This window comes from Mustelus asterias, unplaced genomic scaffold (genome assembly GCF_964213995.1).
Source record: "Mustelus asterias unplaced genomic scaffold, sMusAst1.hap1.1 HAP1_SCAFFOLD_2234, whole genome shotgun sequence".
Classification (NCBI taxonomy): domain Eukaryota; kingdom Metazoa; phylum Chordata; class Chondrichthyes; order Carcharhiniformes; family Triakidae; genus Mustelus; species Mustelus asterias.
This window is the reverse complement of record NW_027592179.1, coordinates 7,340-34,920: the sequence shown is the minus strand read 5'-3', so window position 1 is coordinate 34,920 and position 27,581 is coordinate 7,340. Positions and strand designations below refer to the sequence as shown.

The 27,581-nt window shown below is 53.2% G+C and overlaps 1 protein-coding gene across 1 annotated transcript in view; it reads right to left on the bottom strand.

Moving 5' to 3' along the window:
* LOC144489489 (V-type proton ATPase 116 kDa subunit a 2-like) overlaps positions 1 to 27,318 on the bottom strand; it is a 34,380-nt gene extending 7,062 nt beyond the window's left edge. The window contains exons 1-7 of the mRNA XM_078207350.1: positions 27,168 to 27,318; positions 26,410 to 26,500; positions 23,461 to 23,579; positions 21,465 to 21,678; positions 13,461 to 13,574; positions 4,645 to 4,737; positions 2,787 to 2,904 (exon numbers count right to left, since the gene is read on the bottom strand). Coding sequence (XP_078063476.1) covers positions 2,787 to 2,904; positions 4,645 to 4,737; positions 13,461 to 13,574; positions 21,465 to 21,678; positions 23,461 to 23,579; positions 26,410 to 26,500; positions 27,168 to 27,313 — 895 coding nt within the window. The 5' untranslated portion in view covers positions 27,314 to 27,318. The remainder of the gene's footprint in view (positions 1 to 2,786; positions 2,905 to 4,644; positions 4,738 to 13,460; positions 13,575 to 21,464; positions 21,679 to 23,460; positions 23,580 to 26,409; positions 26,501 to 27,167) is intronic.
* Positions 27,319 to 27,581: the final 263 nt, after the last annotated feature.

Genomic DNA, 27,581 nt, shown 5'->3' with positions numbered 1-27,581 from the left:
ACATCTTTGGACATTAAGGGACAATTTAGCTCGGCCAATCCACCTAACCTGCACATCTTTGGACTGTGGGAGGAAACCGGAGAACCCGGAGGAAACCCACGCAGACACGGGGAGAATGTGCAGACCCCACACAGACAATGACCTGAGCCAGGAATCGAACATGGGTCCCTGGAACTGTGAGGCAGCAGTGCTAACCACTGTGCTACTCTATGAATGGTATATTCATCATGGAGTGCGGTTACAAGTGGTGTACCTCAGGGATCTGTTTTGGGGCCACTGCTGTTTGTAATATTTATTAATGATCTGGATGAGGGTATAGTTGGGTGGATTAGCAAATTTGCTGATGACACCAAAGTCGGTGGTGTGGTAGACAGTGAGGAAGGGTGTCGTAGTTTGCAGGAAGACTTAGACAGGTTGCAAAGTTGGGCCGAGAGGTGGCGGATGGAGTTTAATGCGGAGAAGTGTGAGGTAATTCACTTTGGTAGGAATAACAGATGTGTTGAGTATAGGGCTAACGGGAGGACTTTGAATAGTGTGGAGGAGCAGAGGGATCTAGGTGTATGTGTGCATAGATCCCTGAAAGTTGGGAATCAAGTAGATAAGGTTGTTAAGAAGGCATATGGTGTCTTGGCGTTTATTGGTAGGGGGATTGAATTTAGGAGTCGTAGCGTTATGTTGCAACTGTACACAACTCTGGTGCGGCCGCACTTGGAGTACTGTGTGCAGTTCTGGTCCCCACATTACAGGAAGGATGTGGAGGCTTTGGAGAGGGTGCAGAGGAGGTTTACCAGGATGTTGCCTGGTATGGAGGGGAGATCCTATGAGGAGAGGCTGAGGGATTTGGGATTGTTTTCGCTGGAAAGGCGGCGGCTAAGAGGGGATCTTATTGAAACATATAAGATGATTAGAGGTTTAGATAGGGTGGATAGTGATAGCCTTTTTCCTCTGATGGAGAAATCCAGCACGAGGGGGCATGGCTTTAAATTGAGGGGGGGTAGTTATAGAACCGATGTCAGGGGTAGGTTCTTTACCCAGAGGGTGGTGAGGGATTGGAATGCCCTGCCAGCATCAGTAGTAAATGCGCCTAGTTTGGGGGCGTTTAAGAGATCCGTAGATAGGTTCATGGACGAAAAGAAATTGGTTTAGGTTGGAGGGTCACAGTTTTTTTTTTAACTGGTCGGTGCAACATCGTGGGCCGAAGGGCCTGTTCTGCGCTGTAATGTTCTATGTTCTATGTTCTATGTTCTTTGTCAGTATAGCGCGCAAGAAACAATGGGGGTGATTGTCCCAAAAGTGCTGAATTGGTGGGAAAACTGGTCTAAATCCTGAATCTCTGCACTCTGTGCAATGCAGAGGTCCCAGTCGGGAATCTCATCAAAAACCCAGGGGGGCTGGGGCCTATTACGCCGGAGTTTGACAGTTCTGGAACTCGATGGCTGGCCAGCCCGGGACCCCCACAGTGCTGCCCCTCCAGCGCCCCCCCCACGGCCCCCGCACCCAGCAGTGGCGATCCCTCCACGCCCCCCCGACTCCCGCTGAACCCCCGACTGAACCCCCCCTCCCCTGGGGTCAGATCCCCCCGGAGGCATGCCCCCCCCCCGGCAGACCAGCCACTCCCCCCAACCCGCTCCAATCACTGCCCTCCCTCCAACCCAGACCGATCGTCATGCAGAGTGGCAGCGGGACCCCCCCCCAACACCACCACCGATCACCCCCTAAGCCCCGCCCACAATAGGTCCTGCCCCGTTGACACTGCCCGATGCCCTATGGGCAGTGCCAAGGTGCCCCCTAGGCATGGGCACTTTGCCCCTTGGCCAGTGCTAGGGGTCACAGGCTGGCATTGCCAGGGTGCGCAGGGGGCACCCCCCCCACCCCTGCCGCCCGACACACTGGGTGGCCCCAAATGCCCGCCCTTCATTCCGTCGGGGTCTCCCGCTAGTTCCCCGAACTTGGGGGGCTAGTCTGAAGTCCGCCAGAATGGAGTACTCCTGGTTGGGTGGGAGATTCAATCGGGACCAGTAAGTTCCCGATAATTAGATTTAAAACGGATTTAAATGACATTTAAAACAGATTAAAGTTCCTTCCCTCCCTTCCTGCCGGTTTCCAGCGTGGTCTGGCCGGCGACCGTTCTCCAGCTCTGGGAGCAACACATGCGTTCCCGGCGAATGCCCAAATCCCGGGACAAGGCCGGCAACACACCTCTCCCAACCTGACCCGCCAGAAAGGTTGTGGGTCACAATGGGAGAATCGCCCTCCCCTCAATACCTTTCACTGTATCCCAATACACGTGACAATAATAAATCAAATCCTTTTCCTTCTCCCCTGTGTACTCTATGAACGGTATGCTTTGTATCGCGCGCGAGAAACAATATTTTTCACTGCATCCCAACACGTGACAACAATCAATCAAATCCAATCTCTGTTCGCTCCTCAAAACTCTTCAATCCACGATGAACCAGCACAGGCCCTGGTGAATATTAATTTCGTGCTGAATTGGGTTTTCTAGAACCATCCGCACCTCTTGAATTGTCCACCTGAGTTTATCCGCACTCCTGTTTGTTGTATTTGCGATTCTCCAGCCCGCTGGCATTGGGCCAACCTGGCCTGCACCAGGGGTGAAAGGTCACAGATTCCCCCCCACCCCCTGCCACATCAGTGAGGGGAGCTGGACCCCAACAAATCTTCACCTGCCATCTGCGTACTCGCTGGGCACCACCTCAGGGTCTCCCCGCCCCAAACCGCCCCCAATCTCCAACCGTGAGGAATGATCCAGAAGGTCAACTTACCTGCATGTGCCAGACTCAACGCCCAGAGACGAAGGTAGGATGCGGTGTTGGAGATACAACTGAGACAGTATTCGATGGTGTGAATGGCCTGTTTCATGAAGACATCCGCGCTGTCAAACTGAAGAGAGGGAATGAGCCAATCAGCCATCGCCAGGCATTAGATACAGAGTAAAGCTCCCTCTACCCTGTCCCCATCAAACACTCCCAGGACAGGTACAGCACGGGGTTAGATACAGAGTAAAGCTCCCTCTACACTGTCCCCCATCAAACACACCCAGGACAGGTACAGCACGGGGTTAGATACAGAGTAAAGCTCCCTCTACACTGTCCCCCATCAAACACACCCAGGACAGGTACAGCACGGGGTTAGATACAGAGTAAAGCTCCCTCTACACTGTCCCCATCAAACACTCCCAGGACGGTACAGCACGGGGTTAGATACAGAGTAAAGCTCCCTCGACACTGTCCCCCATCAAACACTCCCAGGACAGGTACAGCACGGGGTTAGATACAGAGTAAAGCTCCCTCTACACTGTCCCCATCAAACACTCCCAGGACAGGTACAGCACGGGGTTAGATACAGAGTAAAGCTCCCTCTACACTGTCCCCCATCAAACACTCCCAGGACAGGTACAGCACGGGGTTAGATACAGAGTAAAGCTCCCTCTACACTGTCCCCCATCAAACACACCCAGGACAGGTACAGCACGGGGTTAGATACAGAGTAAAGCTCCCTCTACACTGTCCCCATCAAACACTCCCAGGACGGTACAGCACGGGGTTAGATACAGAGTAAAGCTCCCTCGACACTGTCCCCCATCAAACACTCCCAGGACAGGTACAGCACGGGGTTAGATACAGAGTAAAGCTCCCTCTACACTGTCCCCATCAAACACTCCCAGGACAGGTACAGCACGGGGTTAGATACAGAGTAAAGCTCCCTCTACACTGTCCCCCATCAAACACTCCCAGGACAGGTACAGCACGGGGTTAGATACAGAGTAAAGCTCCCTCTACACTCTCCCCATCAAACACTCCCAGGACAGGTACAGCATGGGGTTAGATACAGAGTAAAGCTCCCTCTACACTGTCCCCCCATCAAACACTCCCAGGACAGGTACAGCACGGGGTTAGATACAGAGTAAAGCTCCCTCTACACTGTCCCCATCAAACACTCCCAGGACAGGTACAGCACGGGGTTAGATACAGAGTAAAGCTCCCTCTACACTGTCCCCCATCAAACACTCCCAGGACAGGTACAGCACGGGGTTAGATACAGAGTAAAGCTCCCTCTACACTGTCCCCATCAAACACTCCCAGGACAGGTACAGCACGGGGTTAGATACAGAGTAAAGCTCCCTCTTCACTGTCCCCATCAAACACTCCCAGGACAGGTACAGCACGGGGTTAGATACAGAGTAAAGCTCCCTCTACACTGTCCCCCATCAAACACTCCCAGGACAGGTACAGCACAGGGTTAGATACAGAGTAAAGCTCCCTCTGCACTGTCCCCATCAAACACTCCCAGGACAGGTACAGCACGGGGTTAGATACAGAGTAAAGCTCCCTCTACACTGTCCCCCATCAAACACTCCCAGGACAGGTACAGCACAGGGTTAGATACAGAGTAAAGCTCCCTCTGCACTGTCCCCATCAAACACTCCCAGGACAGGTACAGCACGGGGTTAGATACAGAGTAAAGCTCCCTCTACACTGTCCCCCATCAAACACTCCCAGGACAGGTACAGCACGGGGTTAGATACAGAGTAAAGCTCCCTCTACACTGTCCCCCATCAAACACTCCCAGGACAGGTACAGCACAGGGTTAGATACAGAGTAAAGCTCCCTCTGTACTCACGTCATCAGGGACATTTGAATCATCGTTCTCCATGCTATCGTTGCTCTGGTTTATCGAGTTTCCGCAATCTTCGTTCAAGCTTCGATATCCTCCCTGCAAACGGAAAGGTGAATGTTTGAAGGTTCGGACACGTCTCGTCCAGAGCCAAACTTCGCAATGATCTGTACACATTCGGCAGTGATGTCCGCTGGTTAGATTTTTTAAAAGGATTGGAAATTCGAAGGAGTAATTTCCCCCTGCTCCTGGATATGCTGAGGAACCAAGCTACAGTGTGAAGAGATATTTTCCTGAGGCAAGTTGGTATCAATGGGAAACTGAAGAGGAAGAGTTTAAAGGAGGAGACAAGCTTCGAACTTTGAGTTGCGACACAGAGGTTAATCCCCTTTACTTCACGTGGTAAACTGCTTCATTATTTGGGAAGTTGTTCACTGTTCTTAATTAACGGTTAGAGGTTCATTAATATAAAGACCTGACACTTGCTTTAAGTGAAGAATTAACAAGGTGTTTTATTTCAATAACCAGGAACTCTAACTAAACAATTAACACATTAACTCGGGTACATTTCCCTCTGCGACTGGATCCTGAACTTCCGAACTCACAGACCACAATCAGTAAGGATCGGCAACAATATCTCCTCCATGATCATCCTCAACACCGGTGCCCCACAAGGCTGTGTTCTCAGCCCCTGCTATACTCCTTATCCACCCCCTGACTGTGCGGCCAAATTCCCCTCCAATTCGAGTTTCCAGTTTGCTGACGACACCACCGTAGTGGGTCGGATCTCAAACAATGACGAGACAGAGTACAGGGATGAGATAGAGAATCTGGTGAACTGGTGCAGCAACAATAATCTCTCCCTCAATGCCAACAAAATGAAGGAGATTGTCATCGACTTCAGGAAGCGTAAAGGAGAACATGCTCCTGTCTCCATCAACGGGGACAAAGTAGAAAGGGTCGAGAACTTCACGTTTTTAGGTGTCCAGATCACCAACAACCTGTCCTGGTCCCCCCCACGCCGACACTATAGTTAAGAAAGCCCCACCAACGCCTCTATTTTCTCAGGAGACTAAGGAAATTTGGCATGTCAGCTACAACTCTCACCAACTTTTACAGATGCACCATAGAAAGCATTCTTTCTGGATGTATCACAGCTTGGTCTGGGGCTCCTGCTCTGGCCAAGACCGCAAGGAACTACAAAAGGTCGTGAATGTAGCCCAATCCATCACGCAAACCAGCCTCCCATCCATTGACTCTGTCCACACTTCCCGCTGCCTCGGGAAAAGCAGGCAGCATAATTAAGGACCCCACGCACCCCGGACATTCTCTCTTCCACCTTCTTCCTTCGGGAAAAAGACAAAAGTCTGGGGTCACGTACCGACCGACTCAAGAACAGCTTCTTCCCTGCTGCCGTCAGACTTTTGAATGGACCTACCTCGCATTAAGTTGATCTTTCTCTACACCCTAGCTATGACTGTAACACAACATTCTGCACCCTCTCCTTTCCTTCTCTATGAACGGTATGCTTTGTCTGTTTGGTGCGCAAGAAACAATACTTTTCACTGTATCCCAATACATGTGACAACAATAAATCAAATCAAATCAAATCAAAACATTTCAGTTGAAATTATTTTCGGATGATACAAAGAACATTCATTACCCAAAGCGGAAATAACTGAATTCTAGTAACTTGCAAATAAATGATCCAACCAGACTTGATGGAATTCGGAAGCTTTCTGGAGTTCTTCCAAAGTTGTCCGCTGTCTGTAAGCGCTGGTTAGAGGAGGAATTATTGGTGAGGCTGATCTAAATCTGGATTAAGAATTAACTGCTCCAGATCATCTAACTGTAGGAGGCATGGTTAGTAAGTTTGCAGATGACACCAAGATTGGTGGCAGAGTGGACAGTGAGGAAGGTTATCTCTAATTGCAACTTGATCAATTGGGCCAGTGGGCTGACGAATGGCGGATGGAGTTTAATTTAGACAAATGCGAGGTGATGCATTTTGGTCGATCGAACCAGGGCAGGACTTACTCAGTTAATGGTAGGGCGTTGGGGAGAGTTACAGAACAAAGAGATCTAGGGGTACTTGTTCATAGCTCCTTGAAAGTGGAGTCACAGGTGGACAGAGTGGTGAAGAAGGCATTCGACATGCTTGGTTTCATCGGTCAGAACATTGAATACAGGAGTTGGGACGTCTTGTTGAAGTTGTAGAAGACATTGTACACCGACTCTCCGAAAGAGCATCTTACCCAGGACCTCCTCCTTCCCCAATCCATATTTACCAGAGCTAATCCATCGACCTGCACATCTTTGGAGTGTGAGAGGAAACCAGACCACCCTGAGGGAAGGCACACGGACACGGGGAGAAGGTGCGAACTCCACACAGACACCCAAAGCCAGAATCAAACCCAGGTGCAGAAGGTGAATGAGTGCGGATTGTGATTGAATCAAACTCAGGCAGGGAAAGCACCATGAGCTGCACTGCCCGCTTTTCCTGCAATACTTCCTGACAGATGGTCAGAACAAATTCTGGCGACATGAGCGGCACAGTAGCACAGTGGTTAGCACTGCTGCTTCACAGCTCCAGGGTCCCGGGTTCGATTCCCGGCTCGGGTCACTGTCTGTGTGGAGTTTGCACATTCTCCTCGTGTCTGCGTGGGTTTCCTCCGGGTGCTCCGGTTCCCTCCCACAGTCCAAAGATGTGTGGGTTAGGTTGATTGGCCAGGTTAAAAATTGCCCCTTAGAGTCCTGAGATGCATAGGTTAGAGGGATTGGCGGGTAAATATGTGGGGGTAGGGCCTGGGTGGGATTGTGGTCGGTGCAGACTCGATGGGCCGAATGGCCTCCTTCTGTACTGTAGGGTTTCTATGATTCTATGACAGGCCCCCCGATGTCAAGCTGGTGGGGTTTGCACTGAATGAACCCATCCCACCAACAACCTCGGCCCCTGATAGATTGGCCAGGTGGCACTGCCCAGGCATGACCCTCTACTTCCTAGGGTCTGTACTTAGCTGGGCGATCCTGGCGGCATCACTTCGCCAGGTTCCCGTTTGTCCAAGACCTGTTGTAGACAACGCCATGACATCATGTCGGGGGGTGGGGGGGGGGGGGGGTAGTAGCGGGATTGGGAGGGGGAGAGAATTCCATACGTGAGGGGGACAATACAGTGGGGAGGCCCACTAATGACGTTTAAATTATAGTCATGGGGTTCCTGACTTTTCATGGCAGGAACCCAATTACGTCATTGGCCAGGGTAGAGGGGGTGTGGGAAATATCTCTCAGTGGGAAATTCCACTGGTGTAGATGCTGTTTTAGGATTCTCTGCCCGCTCCAGCGTTCCCACCCGTTCAAAGCACGGATGGTCTCCAGATTTTATACTCTGTACCCCGTCCTATAAAGGCAAGCACACCATATGCCTTCTTCACCACCTTCTCCACCTGTGTTGCCACCTTCAAGGATTTGTGGACTTGCACACCCAGGTCCCTCTGTGTTTCTATTCTCCTGGTGACTCTGCCATTTATTGTATAACTCCTCCCGACATTATTTCTTCCAAAATACATCACTTCGCATTTATCCGGATTAAACTCCATCTGCCACCTCTCCGCCCAATTTTCCAGCCTATCTATATCCTGCTGTATTGCCCGACAATGCTCTTCGCTATCCGCAAGTCCAGGGATTCCCCCAACCCCCCACTCTGATTTCTGTCCTGTGGCCGATGCAGGATAACGTTTGATTGTGAACAACAGGATCAAGCTCAGTTATCAAGCCCTCCATGTTTAAGCAATCTGTCAGCATACACCTTCAAGGCCGAGACATGAAGAACTGGGAGTTGGGCAGAAGCTCTGGAGTGCTGGTAGTGTACAATGAACAAGAAGTGAGCAAATCTGAAGAACGGGGAATAAAATTGGAACAAAGTATTTTTCCAAGTCAAAGAACAAAGAACAGTACAGCACAGGAAACAGGCCCTTCGGCCCTCCAAGCCTGTGCCGCTCCTTGGTCCAACTAGACCAATCGTTTGTATCCCTCCATTCCCAGGCTGCTCATGTGACTATCCAGGTAAGTCTTAAACGATGTCAGCGTGTCTGCCTCCACCACCCTACTTGGCAGCGCATTCCAGGCCCCCACCACCCTCTGTGTAAAAAACGTCCCTCTGATATCTGAGTTATACTTCGCCCCTCTCACCTTGAGCCTGTGACCCCTCGTGATCGTCACCTCCGACCTGGGAAAAAGCTTCCCACCGTTCACCCTATCTATCCCCTTCATAATCTTGTACACCTCTATTAGATCTCCCCTCATTCTCCGTCTTTCCAGGGAGAACAACCCCAGTCTACCCAATCGCTCCTCATAGCTAAGGCCCTCCATACCAGGCAACATCCTGGTAAACCTTCTCTGCACTCTCTCTAACGCCTCCACGTCCTTCTGGTAGTGCGGCGACCAGAACTGGACGCAGTACTCCAAATGTGGCCTAACCAGCGTTCTATACAGCTGCATCATCAGACTCCAGCTTTTATACTCTATACCCCGTCCTATAAAGGCAAGCACACCATATGCCTTCTTCACCACCTTCTCCACCCGTGTTGCCACCTTCAAGGATTTGTGGACTTCCACACCTCGGTCCCTCTGTGTTTCTATACTCCTGATGACTCTGCCATTTATTGTATAACTCCTCCCTACATTATTTCTTCCAAAATGCATCACTTCGCATTTATCTGGATTAAACTCCATCTGCCACCTCTCCGCCCAATTTTCCAGCCTATCTATATCCTGCTGTATTGCCCGACAATGCTCTTCGCTATCCGCAAGTCCAGTCAAATAGTGATTGTATTTTTGAAGATATAGAGCTCTGCTTTGTTTGAAATGACTTGACATGAAACTGTCAAAGAATGAGACAGATTTCACTGTGCTTCCATGAATTTCAAATATTTAATTCAGTAATTTAATTCTGCTGCAGTAATTATTCATGGTCAAGGGGGAGGACTTTCCCATTGGCTTTCGCATGAGTTGATCGTGTTGTCAAATGTAAATGATATTTTATCTCTCCCCACCCCCTCCACTTCCTCATTATAGATAGTTCCATCTTTATCCTTCCTGAAGGTTGTAATTTGAACTCCAGTCCTTGCTCTGTGGTTGACAAACACACTCTGGAAGCACTCAGAAATACTTCCTCTTCTATCACTAAATGTAGTGATAACCTACATTTATCTCTCATGAACGATGAGTGAGAAATGGAGATTCTGAGACTACAACCATAGGGCTATCTAAACATTGTATGGTCTTGCCGTCATCATCTCTCTAAGGAGCGCTACAATATATTTCTCAATAAACAGCTTCTGTATCTTCATGATTTTCAAACTTTTTGTTCAAATGTGTGCTCATCAAACGGCTGCTGAGTGAGTTGATGCGTCCACAAAGCACACCTGGCTTCAGCATTCCAGAGAGAATTGTCGGAGGCAGTAGTAGAGACGGGTACAATTTTGTCTTTTAAAAACCATTTAGACAGTTACATGGGTAAGATGGGTATAGAGAGATATGGGCCAAACGCGGGCATTTGGGACTAGCTTAGTGGTTAAAAAAAAGGGGTGGCATGGACAAGTTGGGCCGAAGGGCCTGTTTCCATGCTGTAAACCTGTATGACTCTGTATGTATTGGTAAGCATGATGTGGAGATGCTGGCGTTGGACTGGGGTAAACACAGTAAGAAGTTTAACAACACCAGGTTAAAGTCCAACAGGTTTATTTGGTAGCAAATACCATAAGCTTTCGGAGCAGAGCTCCTTCGTCAGATGGAGTGGAAATCTGTTCTGTCTGGAGACAATACACATCTCTTTAACCTGTGTTGAATGCTCCCTCCACCCACATTGTCTGTACATTTAAGACCTGGTTGGCTGTAGAGATTTGCATTCTAATCAGTATTCTGTAACTTGATTTTGTGTCTCTATGCCCTGTTTGAGAGCAGATTTCCACTCCATCTGACAAAGGAGCTCTGCTCCGAAAGCTTATGGTATTTGCTACCAAATAAACCTATTGGACTTTAACCTGGTGTTGTGAGACTTCTTACTGTATTGGTAAGACCACACTTGGAATACTGTATACAGTTCTGGTCACCCTATTATAGAAAGGATATTATTAAACTAGAGAGAGTGCAGAAAAGATTTACTAGGATGCTACCGGGACTTGATGGATTGAGTTATAAGGAGAGGCTGGATAGACTGGGACTATTTTCTCTGGAGCGTTGGAGGCTGAGGGGTGATCTTATAGAGGTCTATAAAATAATGAGGGGCACAGATCAGCGAGATAGTCAATATCTTTTCCCAAAGGTAGGGGAGTCTAAAACTAGAGGGCATAGGTTTAAGGTGAGAGGGGAGAGATACAAAAGTGTCCAGAGGGGCAATTTTTTCACACAGAGGGTGGTGAGTGTCTGGAACGAGCTGCCAGAGGCAGTAGTAGAGGCGGGTACAATTTTGTCTTTTAAAAAGCATTTAGACAGTTACATGGGTAAGATGGGTATAGAGGGATATGGGCCAAACGCAGGCAATTGGGATTAGCTTAGGGGTTGAAGAAAGGGGCGGCATGGACAAGTTGGGCCGAAGGGCCTGTTTCCATGCTGTAAACCTCTGTGACTCTATAGTAAATTCAAATCTGATAGGCTGCTGATGGCCGAGTGTCTTCCTTAAATTCATAGTTTGTTAGCCGAGTGTGAACCCTAAAAGGTGTGAGGTGATGCACGTTGGAAGGAGTAATTTGACAAGGCAGTAGACTCTGAAAGGTCTGGCACTGGGAAGTTCTGTGGGACACAGGGACCTTGGCGTGTTTGTCCACAGATCTCTGAGGGGGGAAAGGCAGGTAAATAGGGTGGTGAGAAAGGCACATTCACACTGGCCTTTATCAATCGGGGTGTAGATTACAGAAGCAGGGACGTCCTGTTGGAGTTGTATCGAACTTTGGGGAGGCCACAGCTGGAGCACTGGGTGCAGTTCTGGTCACCACATTATAGGAAGGATGTGATTGGACTGGAGGGGGTGCAGAGGAGATTCACCAGGACGCTGCCTGGGACGGAGTGTTTAAGTTATGAAGAGAGGTCGGAGAGGCTTGGGTTGTTTTCATTGGAGCAGAGAAGACTGAGGGGGTGACCTGATCGAGGTGTTGAAGATTATGAGGGACACGGACAGAGTGGATAGGGGGCAGCTGTTCCCCTGAGTTGAAGGGTCAGTCACGAGGGGGACACGGGTTCAAGGTGAGGGGGGGGGGAGGTTTAGGGGGGATGTGAGGGAAAGCTTTTTTCCCCAGAGGGTGGTGAGGGTGTGGAATGCGCTGCCCGGGAGGGTGGTGGAGGCGGGAGGCCTCACATCCTTTAAAAAGCACCTGGATGAGCACTTGGCGCGTCGGAACATTCAGGGCTCCGGGCTGGGAATGGTGGGCGGGTTAGAGACTTTCTTGCATCAGTGGAGACTCGATGGGCCTCTTCTGCACTGTAGGATTCTGTGATTCTTAGTGCTTTTTTGACTCTGATATGCGATCAAAATGCAACTGCCTACAGTCTGTTACCAAAGCTTTTGGTCTGGAACTAATGCTGCGGTTTGGGTGCTGTGCATTTTAAAAATCTCAGCTTGGAACAAAGGCAGCTTCTGCAGGCACTGTCGCAATCAGTTTTTAAAGGGACCCTGCCCAGCTGTTACCCCCTTTAGTATTTTACTCTGTACAGACATCCTGCACACCTTCATCGACTCAACTCCGCCATTGCCTCGACAAGGTGAACTCAGGAGATGCAGGAAATTAAGTGTGACTTCTGAGTTAGTCAGGAGTACTTTGCGTCGGAATTCTCCGGGGGGAAGGACATGGAGGGCGGCACGGTAGCACAGTGGTTAGCACTGCTGCTTCACAGCTCCAGGGACCCGGGTTCGATTCCCGGCTCGGGTCACTGTCTGTGTGGAGTTTGCACATTCTCCTCGTGTCTGCGTGGGTTTCCTCCGGGAGCTCCGGTTTCCTCCCACAGTCCGAAAGATGTGTGGGTTAGGTTGATTGGCCACGCTAAAATTGCCCCTTAGTGTCCGTAGGTTAGAGGGAGTAGTGGGTAAATATGTAGGGGTATGGGGGTAGGGCCTGGGTGGGATTGTGGTCGGTGCAGACTCGATGGGCCGAATGGCCTCTTTCTGTGCTGTAGGGTTTCTAAGAGGAGAGCGAGATGAGCGTAGAGCGTTATGGGGCGGCGATGCCACGGGATGTTACCGCGAGATTCGTAATCCACAAACTCAGTGAATGCTCTTGATCTGTTTTATTATTGTCGCCTGTACTGGGATACAGTGAAAAGTATTGTTTCTTGCGCGTGATTCAGACAAAGCATACCGTTCATAGAGAAGGAAAGGAGAGAGTGCAGAATGTAGTGTTACATTCACAGCTAGGGTGGAGAGAAAGATCAACTTAATATAAGGTAGTTCCATTCAAAAGTCTGACAGCAGCAGGGAAGAAGCTGTTCTTGAGTCTTCGACAGATGCCCCATAGAAAGCATTCTTTCTGGTTGTATCACAGCTCGGTATGGGGCTCCTGCTCTGCCCAAGACCACAAGGAACTACAAAGGGTTGTGAATGTAGCCCAATCCATCACGCAAACCAGCCTCCCATCCATTGACTCTGTCTACACTTCCCGCTGCCTCGGGGAAAAGCAGCCGGCATAATCAAGGACCCCCCCCACACACCCCGGACATTCTCTCTTCCACCTTCTTCCGTCGGGAAAAAGATACAAAAGTCTGAGGTCACGCACCGACCGACTCAAGAACAGCTTCTTCCCTGCTGCGGGCGTGACGCAGTGTCTGATACGTACCCGACAGGTGCGGTAGGTGTTCCTGTGTTGGTAGTAGAGGTAGAGGGGTTTCCCGAGGAGTAGGACAGGGACCGAGAGCAGAGCGACCATGAAGAGCACAATCTGGACAGCTCGCTGTGAGGATAAAAGAGAATTCAGATTGAAGAACCTCAGCGGAGACAGCGGCCATCCCAAACCCACAGCATTTCTTCAGGTTCCGATACTCACTTTGTGGATAATACAGAAGGCTCCGTAACATCCCCGACTGCACCCCGACTCAGCTCATCGACTGCTGGAACCATCACACACGTCGCCGTGATCTCCAGAATCGGCTATTCCGTCCCTATCTCTGTCACCTCCTCCAGCCCCGACACCACTCCCTATCTCTGTAACCTCCTCCAGCCCCTACACCCCTCCCTATCTCTGTAACCTCCTCCAGTCCCTACACCCCTCCCTATCTCTGTCACCTCCTCCAGCCCCTACACCCCTCCCTATCTCTGTAACCTCCTCCAGCCCCTACACCCCTCCCTATCTCTGTAACCTCCTCCAGTCCCTACACCCCTCCCTATCTCTGTAACCTCCTCCAGCCTCTACACCCCTCCCTATCTCTGTAACCTCCTCCAGCCCCGACACCACTCCCTATCTCTGTAACCTCCCCCAGCCTCTACACCCCTCCCTATCTCTGTAACCTCCTCCAGCCCCGACACCACTCCCTATCTCTGTAACCTCCTCCAGCCTCTACACCCCTCCCTATCTCTGTAACCTCCTCCAGCCCCGACACCGCTCCCTATCGCTGTAACCCCCTCCAGCCCCGACACCACTCCCTATCTCTATAACCTCCTCCAGCCCCGACACCCCTCCCTATCTCTGAAACCTCCTCCAGCCCCTACACCCCTCCCTATCTCTGTAACCTCCTCCAGCCCCTACACCCCTCCCTATTTATGTCACCTCCTCCAGCCCCGACACCCCTCCCTATCTCTGTAACCTCCTCCAGCCCCGACACCACTCCCTATCTCTGTCACCTCCTCCAGCCCCGACACCGCTCCCTATCTCTGTAACCTCCTCCAGCCCCTACACCCCTCCCTATTTCTGTCACCTCCTCCAGCCCCGACACCCCTCCCTATCTCTGTAACCTCCTCCAGCCCCGACACCACTCCCTAGCTCTGTAACCTCCTCCAGCCCCTACACTCCTCCCTATCTCTGTAACCTCCTCCAGCCCCGACACCACTCCCTATCTCTGTAACCTCCTCCAGCCCCTACACCCCTCCCTATTTCTGTCACCTCCTCCAGCCCCGACACCCCTCCCTATCTCTGTAACCTCCTCCAGCCCCGACACCACTCCCTATCTCTGTAACCTCCTCCAGCCCCTACACTCCTCCCTATCTCTGTAATCTCCTCCAGCCCCGACACCACTCCCTATCTCTGTAACCTCCTCCAGCCCCTACACCCCTCCCTATTTCTGTCACCTCCTCCAGCCCCGACACCCCTCCCTATCTCTGTAACCTCCTCCAGCCCCGACACCCCTCCCTATCTCTGTAACCTCCTCCAGCCCCTCCACCCCTCCCTATCTCTGTAACCTCCTCCAGCCCCGACACCACTCCCTATCTCTGTAACCTCCTCCAGCCCCTCCACCCCTCCCTATCTCTGTACCCTCCTCCAGCCCCGACACCACTCCCTATCTCTGTAACCTCCTCCAGCCCCTACACCCCTCCCTAACTCTGTAACCGCCCCCCCCCTCCAGCCCCTACACCCTTCCCTATCTCTGTAACCTCCTCCAGCTCCTACACCCCCTCCCTATCTCTGTAACCTCCTCCAGCTCCTACACCCCCTCCCTATCTCTGTAACCTCCTCCAGTCCCTACACCCCTCCCTATCTCTGTAACCTCCTCCAGCTCCTACACCCCCTCCCTATCTCTGTAACCTCCTCCAGCCCCTACACCCCTCCCTATCTCTGTAACCTCCTCCAGCCCCTACACCCCTCCCTATCTCTGTAACCTCCTCCAGCCCCTACACCCCTCCCTATCTCTGTAACCCCCTCCAGCCCCTACACCCCTCCCTATCTCTGTAACCTCCAGCCCCTACACCCCCTCTCTATATCTGTAACGTCCTCCAGTCCCTACACCCCCTCCCTCTCCCTGTAACCTCCTCCAGCCCCTACACCCCTCCCTATCTCTGTAACCTCCTCCAGCCTCTACACCCCTCCCTATCTCTGTAACCTCCTCCAGCCACTACACACCTCCCTATCTCTATAACCTCCTCCAGCCCCTACACCCCTCCCTATCTCTGTAACCTCCTCCAGTCCCTACACCCCTCCTTATCCCTGTAACCTCCTCCAGCCCCTACACCCCTCCTTATCCCTGTAACCGCCTCCAGACCCTACACCCCTCCCTATCTCTATAACCTCCTCCAGTCCCTACACCCCTCCTTATCCCTGTAACCTCCTCCAGCCCCTACACCCCTCCTTATCCCTGTAACCGCCTCCAGACCCTACACCCCTCCCTATCTCTGTAACCTCCTCCAGCCCCTCCACCCCTCCCTATCTCTGTAACCTCCTCCAGCCCCTCCACCCCTCCCTATCTCTGTAACCTCCTCCGGCCCCTACACCCCTCCCTATCTCTGTAACCCCCTCCAGCTCCTACACCCCTCCCTATCTCTGTAACCCCCTCCAGCTCCTACACCCCTCCCTATCTCTGTAACCTCCTCCAGCCCCTACACCCCTCCCTATCTCTGTAACCTCCTCCAGCTCCCTACACCCCTCCCTATCTCTGTAACGTCCTCCAGCCCCTACACCCCTCCCTATCTCTGTAACCTCCTCCGGCCCCGTACATCCCACAGGCCTGGTAGCACAGTGGGTTAGCGCTGCTGCCTCACAGCGCCAGGGACCCGGGTTCGATTCCCGGCTCGGGTCACTGTCTGTGTGGAGTTTGCACGTTCTCCCCGTGTCTGTGTGGGTTTCCTCCGGGTGCTCCGGTTTCCTCCCACACTCCAAAGATGTGCGGGTTAGGTTGATTGGCCATGCTAAATTGCCCCTTACTGTCAGGAGGATTGAAAGGGTAAATACATGGGGTTCCAGGGATAGGGCCTGGGTGGGATTGTGATTGGTGCAGACTCAATGGGCCGAATGGCCTCATCCTGCACTGTAGAGATTCTATGATCTCTGTAACCTCCTCCACAAAACAGAGTGGCAGGTGAGCCGCCATCTTGAACCCAATGCAGTCCCTGAGGTGTAGGTACACCCACAGTGCTGTTAGGGAGGGAGTTCCAGGATTGTTATTGGACATCAGTCAGTCCCCGTGTGGTGTAGGTACACCCACAGTGCTGTTAGGGAGGGAGTTCCAGGATTGTTATTGGACATCAGTCAGTCCCCGTGTGGTGTAGGTACACCCACAGTGCTGTTAGGGAGGGAGTTCCAGGATTGTTATTGGACATCAGTCAGTCCCCGTGTGGTGTAGGTCCACCCACCGTGCTGTTAGGGAGGGAGTTCCAGGATTGTTATTGGACATCAGTCAGTCCGTGTGGTGTAGGTACACCCACAGTGCTGTTAGGGAGGGAGTTCCAGGATTGTTATTGGACATTAGTCAGTCCGTGTGGTGTAGGTACACCCACAGTGCTGTTAGGGAGGGAGTTCCAGGATTTGGACCCAGCGACAGTGAAGGAACAGCCGATATATTTCCAAGTCGGGATGGTGAGTGACTCGGAGGGGAGCCTCCAGGTGGGGGTGTTCCCAGGTATCTGCTGCCCTTGTCCTTCTAGATGGTAGAGGTGGTGGGTTTGGAAGGTGCTGCCTAAGGAGCCTTGGTGAGTCGCTGCGGTGCATCTTGTAGACGGTACACACGGCTGTCACTGTGCGTCGGGGGTGGAGGGAGTGAGTGTTTGTGGTTAGCGTGTCGATCGAGATGGGCTGCTTTGTCCTGGATGGTGTTGAGCTTCTCGAGTGTTGTTGGGAGCCGCACCCATCCAGGCGAGTGGGGAGTGTTCCATCACACTCCTGACTGTGTCCTTGTAGATGGTGGACAGGCTTTGGGGGGAGTCAGGAGGTGAGTTACTCTCCGCAGGATTCCCAGCCTCTGACCTGCTCTGGGAGCCACTGTGTTTATACGGCTGGGTCCAGTTCAGTTTCTGGTCAGTGGTAACTCCCAGGATGTTGAGAGTGGGAGGGGGGATTCAGCGATGGGAATGATATTGAAGGTCCAGGGGGGATGGTTAGATTCTCTCTCGCTGGAGATGGTCAGTGCCCGGCACCTGTGTCCCTGGAGATGGTGGATGGGCCGTGGGGGAGGGAGGTAGGTTGGGGGGAGGAGTTGGGAGGGGAGTGACCCTGCGGAGGACTGACTGTCTCACATCTGTGTTACTTCTCCCAAATATTCCTCATTTCCTCTCCGCCAGATAGACATAGGAGCAGGAGGAGGCCATTCGGCCCTTCGGGCCTGCTCCCCCATTCATCACCATCATGGCTGATCATCCAACTCAATCGCCTAATCCTGCTTTCCCCCCATAACCTTTGACCCCGTTCGCCCCAAGTGCTCTATCCAGCCGCCTCTTCAATACATTCAATGTTTTGGCATCAACTACTTCCTGTGGGAATGAATTCCACAGGCTCACCGGGTGAAGAAATGTCTCCTCATCTCCGTCCTAAATGGTCTACCCCGAATCCTCAGGCTGTGACCCCTGGTTCTGGACTCCCCCCACCATCGGGAACATCCTCCCTGCATCTACCCTGTCTAGTCCTGTTAGAATTTTATAAGTCTCTCTGAGATCCCCCCTCATTGGTTTGAACTCCAGTGAAAACAATCCTAACCTGGTCAATCTCTCCTCATACATCAGTCCCGCCATCCCCGGAATCAGCCTGGTAAACCTTCGCTGCACTCCCTCGAGAGCAAGAACATCCTTCCTCAGAAAAGGAGACCAAAACTGCACACAATACTCTCGGTGTGGCCTCACCAAGGCCCTGTATAATCGCAACAGGTTGAGTGTCTTGGGTTACAGGGAGATACAGACGAGATGGTGATAGCATCATGCAGAAGGAGGCCATTCAGCCCATCAAGTCCACACTGACCACAATCTCACCTATCCCCATAACCCCATGCATTTACCCTAGCTAGTCCCCTTGATACTAAGGGGCAATTTAGCACGGCCAATCCACCTAACCCGCACACCTTTGGACTGTGGGAGGAAACCGGAGCACCCGGAGGAAACCCACGCAGACACGGGGAGAATGTGCAAACTCCACACAGACAGTGACCCGAGCCGGGAATCGAACCTGGGTGCCTGGCGCTGTGAGGTGGCAGTGCCAACCACTGTGCCACCCTCTCCAAATGGGCAGATAAGTGGAATTTAACCCTGAAAAGTGTGAGGTGATGCACGTTGGAAGGAGTAATTTGACAAGGCAGTAGACTCTGAAAGGTCTGGCACTGGGAAGTTCTGTGGGACACAGGGACCTTGGCGTGTTTGTCCACAGATCTCTGAGGGGGGAAAGGCAGGTAAATAGGGAGGTGAGAAAGGCATATTCACACTGGCCTTTATCAATCGGGGTGTAGATTACAGAAGCAGGGACGTCCTGTTGGAGTTGTATCGAACTTTGGGGAGGCCACAGCTGGAGCACTGGGTGCAGTTCTGGTCACCACATTATAGGGAGGATGTGATTGGACTGGAGGGGGTGCAGAGGAGATTCACCAGGACGCTGCCTGGGACGGAGTGTTTAAGTTATGAAGAGAGGTCGGAGAGGCTTGGGTTGTTTTCATTGGAGCAGAGAAGACTGAGGGGCGACCTGATCGAGGTGTTGAAGATTATGAGGGACACGGACAGGGTGGATAGGGAGCAGCTGTTCCCCTGAGTTGAAGGGTCAGTCACGAGGGGGACACGGGTTCAAGGTGAGGGGGGGAGGTTTAGGGGGGGAATGTGAGGGAAAGCTTTTTTACCCTAACGCTGGTTAGGCCACATTTGGAGTACTGCATCCAGTTCTGGTCGCCGCACTACCAGAAGGACGTGGAGGCATTGGAGAGAGTGCAGAGAAGGTTTACCAGGATGTTGCCTGGTATGGAGGGTCTTAGCTATGAGGAGAGATTGGGTAGACTGGGGTTGTTCCCCTTGGAAAGACGGAGAATGAGGGGAGATCTAATAGAGGTGTACAAGATTATGAAGGGGATAGATAGGGTGAACAGTGGGAAGCTTTTTCCCAGGTCGGAGGTGACGATCACGAGGGGTCACGGGCTCAAGGTGAGAGGGGCGAAGTATAACTCAGATATCAGAGGGACGTTTTTTACACAGAGGGTGGTGGGGGCCTGGAATGCGCTGCCAAGTAGGGTGGTGGAGGCAGGCACGCTGACATCGTTTAAGACTTACCTGGATAGTCACATGAGCAGCCTGGGAATGGAGGGATACAAACGATTGGTCTAGTTGGACCAAGGAGCGGCACAGGCTTGGAGGGCCGAAGGGCCTGTTTCCTGTGCTGTACTGTTCTTTGTTCAGAGGGTGGTGAGGGTCTGGAATGCGCTGCCCGGGAGGGTGGTGGAGGCGGGATGCCTCACATCCTTTAAAATGTATTCGGATGAGCACTTGGCACACCATAATATTCCGGGCTCCGGGAAATGGGATTAGGTGGGCAGGTTAGGGCCTTTATTGCAGACTCGATGGGATAAAGGACCTCTTCTGCACTGTCGGATTCTGTGTGATTCTCTGAACAACACATCCATAGAACCATAGAAAATTACAGCTCAGAAACAGGCCTTTTGGCCCTTCTTGTCTGTGCCGAACCATTTTTTGCCGAGTCCCACTGACCTGCACCTGGACCATATCCCTCCACACCCCTCTCATCCATGAACCCGTCCAAGTTTTTCTTAAATGTTAAAAGTGATCGAGGTGTTGAAGCATTTACCACTTTATCCGGCAGCTCATTCCACACTCCCACCACTCTCTGCATGAAGAAGCCGCCCCTAATATTCCCTTTAAACTTTTCTCCTTTCACCCTTAACCCATGCCCTCTGGTTTTTTTCTCCCCTAGGCTCAGTGGAAAAAGCCTGCTTGCATTCACTCTATCTATACCCATCAAAATCTTATACACCTCTATCAAATCTCCCCTCAATCTTCTACGCTCCAGGGAATAAAGTCCCAACCTATTCAATCTCTCTCTGTAACTCAGCTTCTCAAGTCCCGGCAACATCCTTGTGAACCTTCTCTGCACTCTTTCAACCTTATTTACATCCTTCCTGTAACTAGGTGACCAAAACTGTACACAATACTCTAAATTCGGCCTCACCAATGCCTTATATAACCTTACCATAACACTCCAACTTTTATTCTCGATACTCCGATTTATAAAGGCCAATGTACCAAAGGCACTCTTTACGAGCCTATCCACCTGTGACGTCACTTTTAGGGAATTCTGTACCTGTATTCCCAGATCCCTCTGTTCAACTGCACTCTTCAGAGTCCTACCATTTACCCTGTACGTTCTACTTTGGTTTGTCCTTCCAAAGTGCAATATCTCACACTTGTCTGCGTTAAATTCCATTTGCCATTTTTCAGCCCATTTTTCTAGTTGGTCCAAATCCCTCTGCAAGCTTTGAAAACCTTCCTCACCGTCCACTACACCTCCAATCTTTGTATCATCAGCAAACTTGCTGATCCAATTTACCACATTATCATCCAGATCATTGATATAGATGACAAACAACAATGGACCCAACACCGATCCCTGCGGCACACCACTAGTCACAGGCCTCCACTCAGAGAAGCAATCCTCCACAACCACTCTCTGGCTTCTTCCATTGAGCCAGTGTCTAATCCAATTTACTACCTCCCCATGTATACCCAGCGACTGAACCTTCCTAACTAACCTCCCATGAGGGACCTTGTCAAAGGCCTTGCTGAAATCCAGGTAGACAACATCCACCGCCTTCCCTTCATCCACTTTCCTGGTAACCTCCTCGAAAAACTCTAATCCCTGCGCCTGTACTCAAAACCTCTGGCAATGAAGGCCCCAACAGACCGTTTGCCCCACACTTGCCCCCCTTCCCCCTCTCCTCACCTGAGACTCGTACAGGTCTTCATTGGACGCACTCGTGGTGAAGAGGAACATGTCGATGAAGTGGATAAGGATACTGGGGGCTTCCTGTGACCGCACCACCGTGTAGGCCAACCACTTGTAGACAATCAGGAAGACCAGGTAGCCAAAGAGGCACAACATGAAGAGCATCTCCGGCACGAACACCAGCAGAATTAACCAACGCTTCTTGAAGTGTCTGCCGTGGGACCAAAACACCACATTTACTCATGGAACGGGGGAGGCCATTTTGTAGTGACACAGCTGTCAGCCATGTTGGATCCAGACTCAAGGAGGGCCGAATGGTCTCCTCCTGTTCCTGTGTAACAGGCTGGAGAAAGGGCGAATGTCTTCAGTGCCTCTGACAGTGCGGCACTCCCTCAGCACTGACCCTCTGACAATGTGGCACTCCCTCAGCACTGACCCTCTGACAGTGCGGCACTCCCTCAGCACTGACTCTCTGACAGTGCGGCACTCCCTCAGTACTGACCCTCTGACAGTGCGGCACTCCCTCAGTACTGACCCTCTGACAGTGCGACACTCCCTCAGCGCTGACCCTCTGACAGTGCGACACTCCCTCAGCACTGACCCCCTGACTGTGCGGCACTCCCTCAGCACTGACCCTCTGACAGTGCGGCACTCCCTCAGTACTGACCCTCTGACAGTGCGGCACTCCCTCAGCACTGACCCTCTAACAGTGCGGCACTCCCTCAGCACTGACCCTCTGACAGTGCGGCACTCCCTCAACACTGACCCTCTGACAGTGCGGCACTCCCTCAGCACTGACCCTCTGATAGCGCGGCACTCCCTCAGCACTGACCCTCTGACAGTGCGGCACTCCCTCAGCACTGACCCTCTGACAGTGCAGCACTCCCTCACCACTGACCCTCTGACAGTGCGGCACTCCCTCAGCACTGACCCTCTGACACTGCAGCACTCCCTCAGCACTGACCCTCTGACACTGCAGCACTCCCTCAGCACTGACCCTCTGACAGTGCGGCACTCCCTCAGCACTGACCCTCTGACAGTGTGGCACTCCCTCAGCACTGACCCTCTGACAGTGTGGCACTCCCTCAGCACTGACCCTCTGACAGTGCGCGCTCCCTCAGGACTGACCCTCTGACAGTGCGGCACTCCCTCAGCACTGACCCTCTGACTGTGCGGCACTCCCTCAGTACTGACCCTCTGACAGTGCGGCACTCCCTCAGCACTGACCCTCTGACAGTGCGCGCTCCCTCAGGACTGACCCTCTGACAGTGCGGCACTCCCTCAGCACTGACCCTCTGACAGTGCGCGCTCCCTCAGGACTGACCCTCTGACAGTGCGGCACTCCCTCAGCACTGACTCTCTGACAGTGCAGCACTCCCTCAGCACTGACCCTCTGACAGTGCGGCACTCCCTCAGCACTGACTCTCTGACAGTGCAGCACTCCCTCAGCACTGACCCTCTGACAGTGCGGCACTCCCTCAGCACTGACTCTCTGACAGTGCAGCACTCCCTCAGCACTGACCCTCTGACAGTGCGCGCTCCCTCAGGACTGACCCTCTGACAGTGCGGCACTCCCTCAGCACTGACCCTCTGACAGTGCGGCACTCCCTCAGCACTGACCCTCTGACAGTGCGGCACTCCCTCAGCACTGACCCTCTGACAGTGCGACACTCCCTCAGCACTGACCCTCTGACAGTGCGACACTCCCTCAGCACTGACCCTCTGACAGTGCGACACTCCCTCAGCACTGACCCTCTGACAGTGCGGCACTCCCTTGGTACTGACCCTCTGACAGTGCGGCACTCCCTCAGCACTGACCCTCTGACAGTGCGGCACTCCCTCAGTACTGACCCTCTGACAGTGCGGCACTCCCTCAGCACTGACCCTCTGACAGTGCGGCACTCCCTCAGCACTGACCCTCTGACAGTGCGGCACTCCCTCGGTACTGACCCTCTGACAGTGCGGCACTCCCTTGGTACTGGCGGACACTCACATGTAGTTAAACACACTCAGCGAGACCCCGAAACACATGTGGATAATTCCCAGGATCACTGACATCTTCATCTTGAACGAGTTGAGGAAGTTTAATTTATTGTTTGCGAGGTGCCAGATCTGTAATGGAGAGAGAGAAGGTTAATGTGAGTGCGAGCAGGGGCCTCTGAGGGGCTGAATGGCCTCCTCCTGTCTCCAGTTCGTCTTACGCCTTGCCGCTACCCCACTGTTCCCTGGGTTAATAACCTCGATGGTCACAAAATAAAAAGTAGGCCATTCGGCCCAAAGGGACTACTACCCCATTCATAAGATCATGGCTAATCCTCCTGGTTAACATCAGGCTCCCCGGCTCTCTCCCCGTGACACCTTTCGCCTCTGCAAATCTGGGAAGCTGAGTGGAGAACATGCACTTGTCTACATCAGTACAGGAATGAGATAGAGAATCTGGTGAACTGGTGCGGCAACAATAATCTCTCCCTCAATGTCAACAAAACCAAGGAGATTGTCATCGACTTCAGGAAGCGTAAAGGAGAACATGCTCCTGTCTACATCAACGGGGACGAAGTAGAAAGGGTCGAGAGCTTCAGGTTTCTAGGTGTCCAGATCACCAACAACCTGTCCTGGTCCCCCCCACGCCGACACTATAGTTAAGAAAGCCCACCAACGCCTCTACTTTCTCAGGAGACTAAGGAAATTTGCCATGTCCGCTACGACTCTCACCAACTTTTACAGATGCCCCATAGAAAGCATCCTTTCTGGGTGTATCTTAGAATGAATCTTAGAATCTTAGAATCCCTACAGCACAGAAAGAGGCCATTCGGCCCATCGAGTCTGCACCGACCACAATCCCACCCAGGCCCTATCCCCATACCCTTACACATTTACCCACTAATCCCTCTAACCTACGCATCCCAGGACTCTAAGGGGCAATTTTAACCTGGCCAATCAACCTAACCCGCACATCTTTGGACAGTGGGGGGAAACCGGAGCACCCGGAGGAAACCCACGCAGACACGGGGAGAATGTGCAGACTCCACACAGACAGTGACCCGAGCCGGGAATCGAACCCAGGTCCCTGGAGCTGTAAAGCAGCAGTGATAACCACTGTGCTACCCGTGCCGCCCTAATGCGACTGGGAGCTTGGTCTGGGCTCCTGCTCTGCCCAAGACCGCAAGGAACTACAAAGGGTGGTGAATGTCGCCCAGTCCATCGCGCAAACCAGTACTCCCGACCATTGACTCTGTCTACACTTCCCGCTGCCTCGGGGAAAAGCAGCCGGCATAATCAAGGACCCCACGCACCCCGGACATTCTCTCTTCCACCTTCTTCCGTCGGGGAAAAGATACAAAAGTCTGAGGTCACGTACCGACCGACTCAAGAACAGCTTCTTCCCTGCTGCTGTCAGACTTTTGAATGGACCGACCTCGCATTAAGTTGATCTTTCTCTACACCCTAGCTGTGTCTGTAACACTCCATTCTGCACCCTCTCCTTTCCTTCTCCCCTCTGTACTCTACGAACGGTATGCTTTGTATAGCGTGCAAGAAACAATACTTTTAACTGTATCCCAATACACGTGACAATAATATATCAAATCAAAATCCTCCGTGGGTTTGAGCGGCAGCTTCCCACCAGCTGCTCCATAGAATCCCGACAGTGCAGAAGGAGGCCATTCGGCCCATCGAGTCTGCACCGACCACAATCCCACCCAGGCCCCATTCCCGTAACTCCACGTATTTACCCTGCTAATCCCTTGACACTGAGGGAGAATTTAGCACGGCCAATGCACCCTAACCAGCACATCTTTCGGAGTGTGGGAGGAAACCGGAGCACCCGGAGGAAACCCATGCAGACACGGGGAGAATGTGCAGACTCCACACAGACAGTGACCCAAACCGGGAATCGAACCCGGGTCCCTGGCGCTGTGAGGCAGCAGCGTTAACCCACTGGGCCACCGTGCCGTTGGTTCTCGAGGGGCAATTAGGGATGGATAATAATTAGCCAGAGACGCCCAGCTCCCAGAAATCCAATCAACTATCTTGGGGAAAGCTCCCGGCTGTATCCTTGCCGGTCCAGGGTGGATGGGTTCCGCGGTGCGGGGGGAATTCTCTATTCCGGAAGCCCGGTCCCCGGTGCCACTTGTCCCTTCCCTTCCCGATGTTGGATGGGGACGGGTTGCTGACTCGGTGACTGTGGCTTCTCATCCCAAAGGCGGACAAACACGTTTCACCGATTTCCCAAAAACATTCCCATTTTCCATCCTGACCGTGGAAATGACAAAGTTCAAACTTTTGCAGAATCTCCCCCTCCCCCTCGTCCGCCCCCTGGCTCCCCCCACTGCCGACTCCCCCCCTGCCGACTCCCCCTCCCCCTCCCCCCTCCCCCAGCTCCCCCGACTCCCTCCACTCCCCCCTCCCCGCTCCCCTGGGCTCCCGCCCCCCTCCGCCCGCCCCCCCTCCCCCGGCTCCCTCCTACCCCGGCTGTCCCTGTCCCTCCCGGCCCCCCCTCCCCCAGCTCCCCCCTCCCCCAGCTCCCTCCTCCCACAGCTCCCTCCTACCCCGGCTGTCCCCGTCCCTCCCGCCCCCCTCCGCCCACCCCCCCTCCCCCAGCTCCCTCCTCCCACAGCTCCCTCCTACCCCGGCTGTCCCCGTCCCTCCCGCCCCCCTCCGCCCACCCCCCTCCCCCAGCTCCCTCCTCCCACAGCTCCCTCCTACCCCGGCTGTCCCCGTCCCTCCCGTCTCCCTCCTTCCGCCCCCCCACCCCCCAGCTCCCTAGCCCCCGCCCCCCTCCTTTCCCGGTTCTCCTGTAACTCTTGCCGTGATTGAGGTGGTGAGCTTTCTTTGCCCCTGTGGCTGGAGTTCCCCCCCCCCCAGCGATCTGCCCAAACCCCCCCCCCCATCCCGGGACAAACACCGAACTCTGAGCGGCAGTGCCGGCCTCCGATTCACTCACCGGGTCGATCCCGAACGGGTAAACACCCTCAAACACGCTGCTGACATTGGGATCCAGAGCCAGGTACGGATATTTCCCCAGATCAGATTCGCTGCAGGAGAGAGCAACAAGTATCAGAACCGGAGAGAGGGGGAGGAGGGGGAGAGAGAGAGAGAGAGAGAGGGAGGGAGACGGAGAGGGAGGGAGAGAGACGGAGAGGGAGGGAGAGAGACAGAGAGGGAGAGAGAGAGACGGAGAGGGAGAGAGAGAGACGGAGAGGGAGAGAGAGAGACGGAGAGGGAGGGAGAGAAAAGGAGGGAGAGAGACGGAGAGGGACGGAGAGAGACAGAGATGGAGGGAGAGAGACGGAGAGGGAGGGAGAGAGAGACGGAGAGGGACGGAGAGAGAGGGAGCGAGACAGAGAGGGAGGGAGCGAGAGAGAGAGGGAGCGAGATGGAGAGAGGGAGAGATGGAGAGGGAGAGACGGAGAGGGAGGGAGCGAGACGGAGAGGGAGCAAGAGAGACGGAGAGAGCGGGAGAGAGAGAGAGAGACGGAGAGAAAGGGAGCGAGGCAGAGAGGGAGGGAACGAGAGAGAGAGGGAGCGAGACGGAGAGAGGGAGAGACGGAGAGGGAGGGAGCGAGACGGAGGGGGAGAGGACGAGGGAGGGAGCGAGACGGAGGGGGAGAGGGTGAGAGGGGGAGCGAGTGAGAGATGGAGGGAATGAGACAGGGAGGGAGGGAGCGAGTGAGACACAGAGGGAGGGAGACATGAACCTACCCCCAGACATGCTCGAACATTGGCTGGACATGCCAGGCAGACGGAAAGATGGAGAGTGAGAGACTGAAGCAATCATTGTAAATCAGGCCGGTGTAGATTGAGAATATCCCCATCAGCAGAATGAGGAAACGGCCTTCAAAAAACATCCTCCAAATCTGAGAGAGAGGGAGAGCGGGAAAGGACAGAGTGAATCCCAGAGCCACACACACAGCGCAACTCACCTCCCTCACCCCCCACAGCCCCGACACCCCCCCCTACACCCCCCACAGCCCCGACAACCTCCCCCAGCCCCGACACCCCCCGCAGCCCCGACACCACCCCAGCCCCGACACCCTCCCTCACCCCGACACCCTCCCGCAGCCCGACACCCTCCCCCTACACCCCACCCAGCCCCGACACCACCCGCAGCCCCGA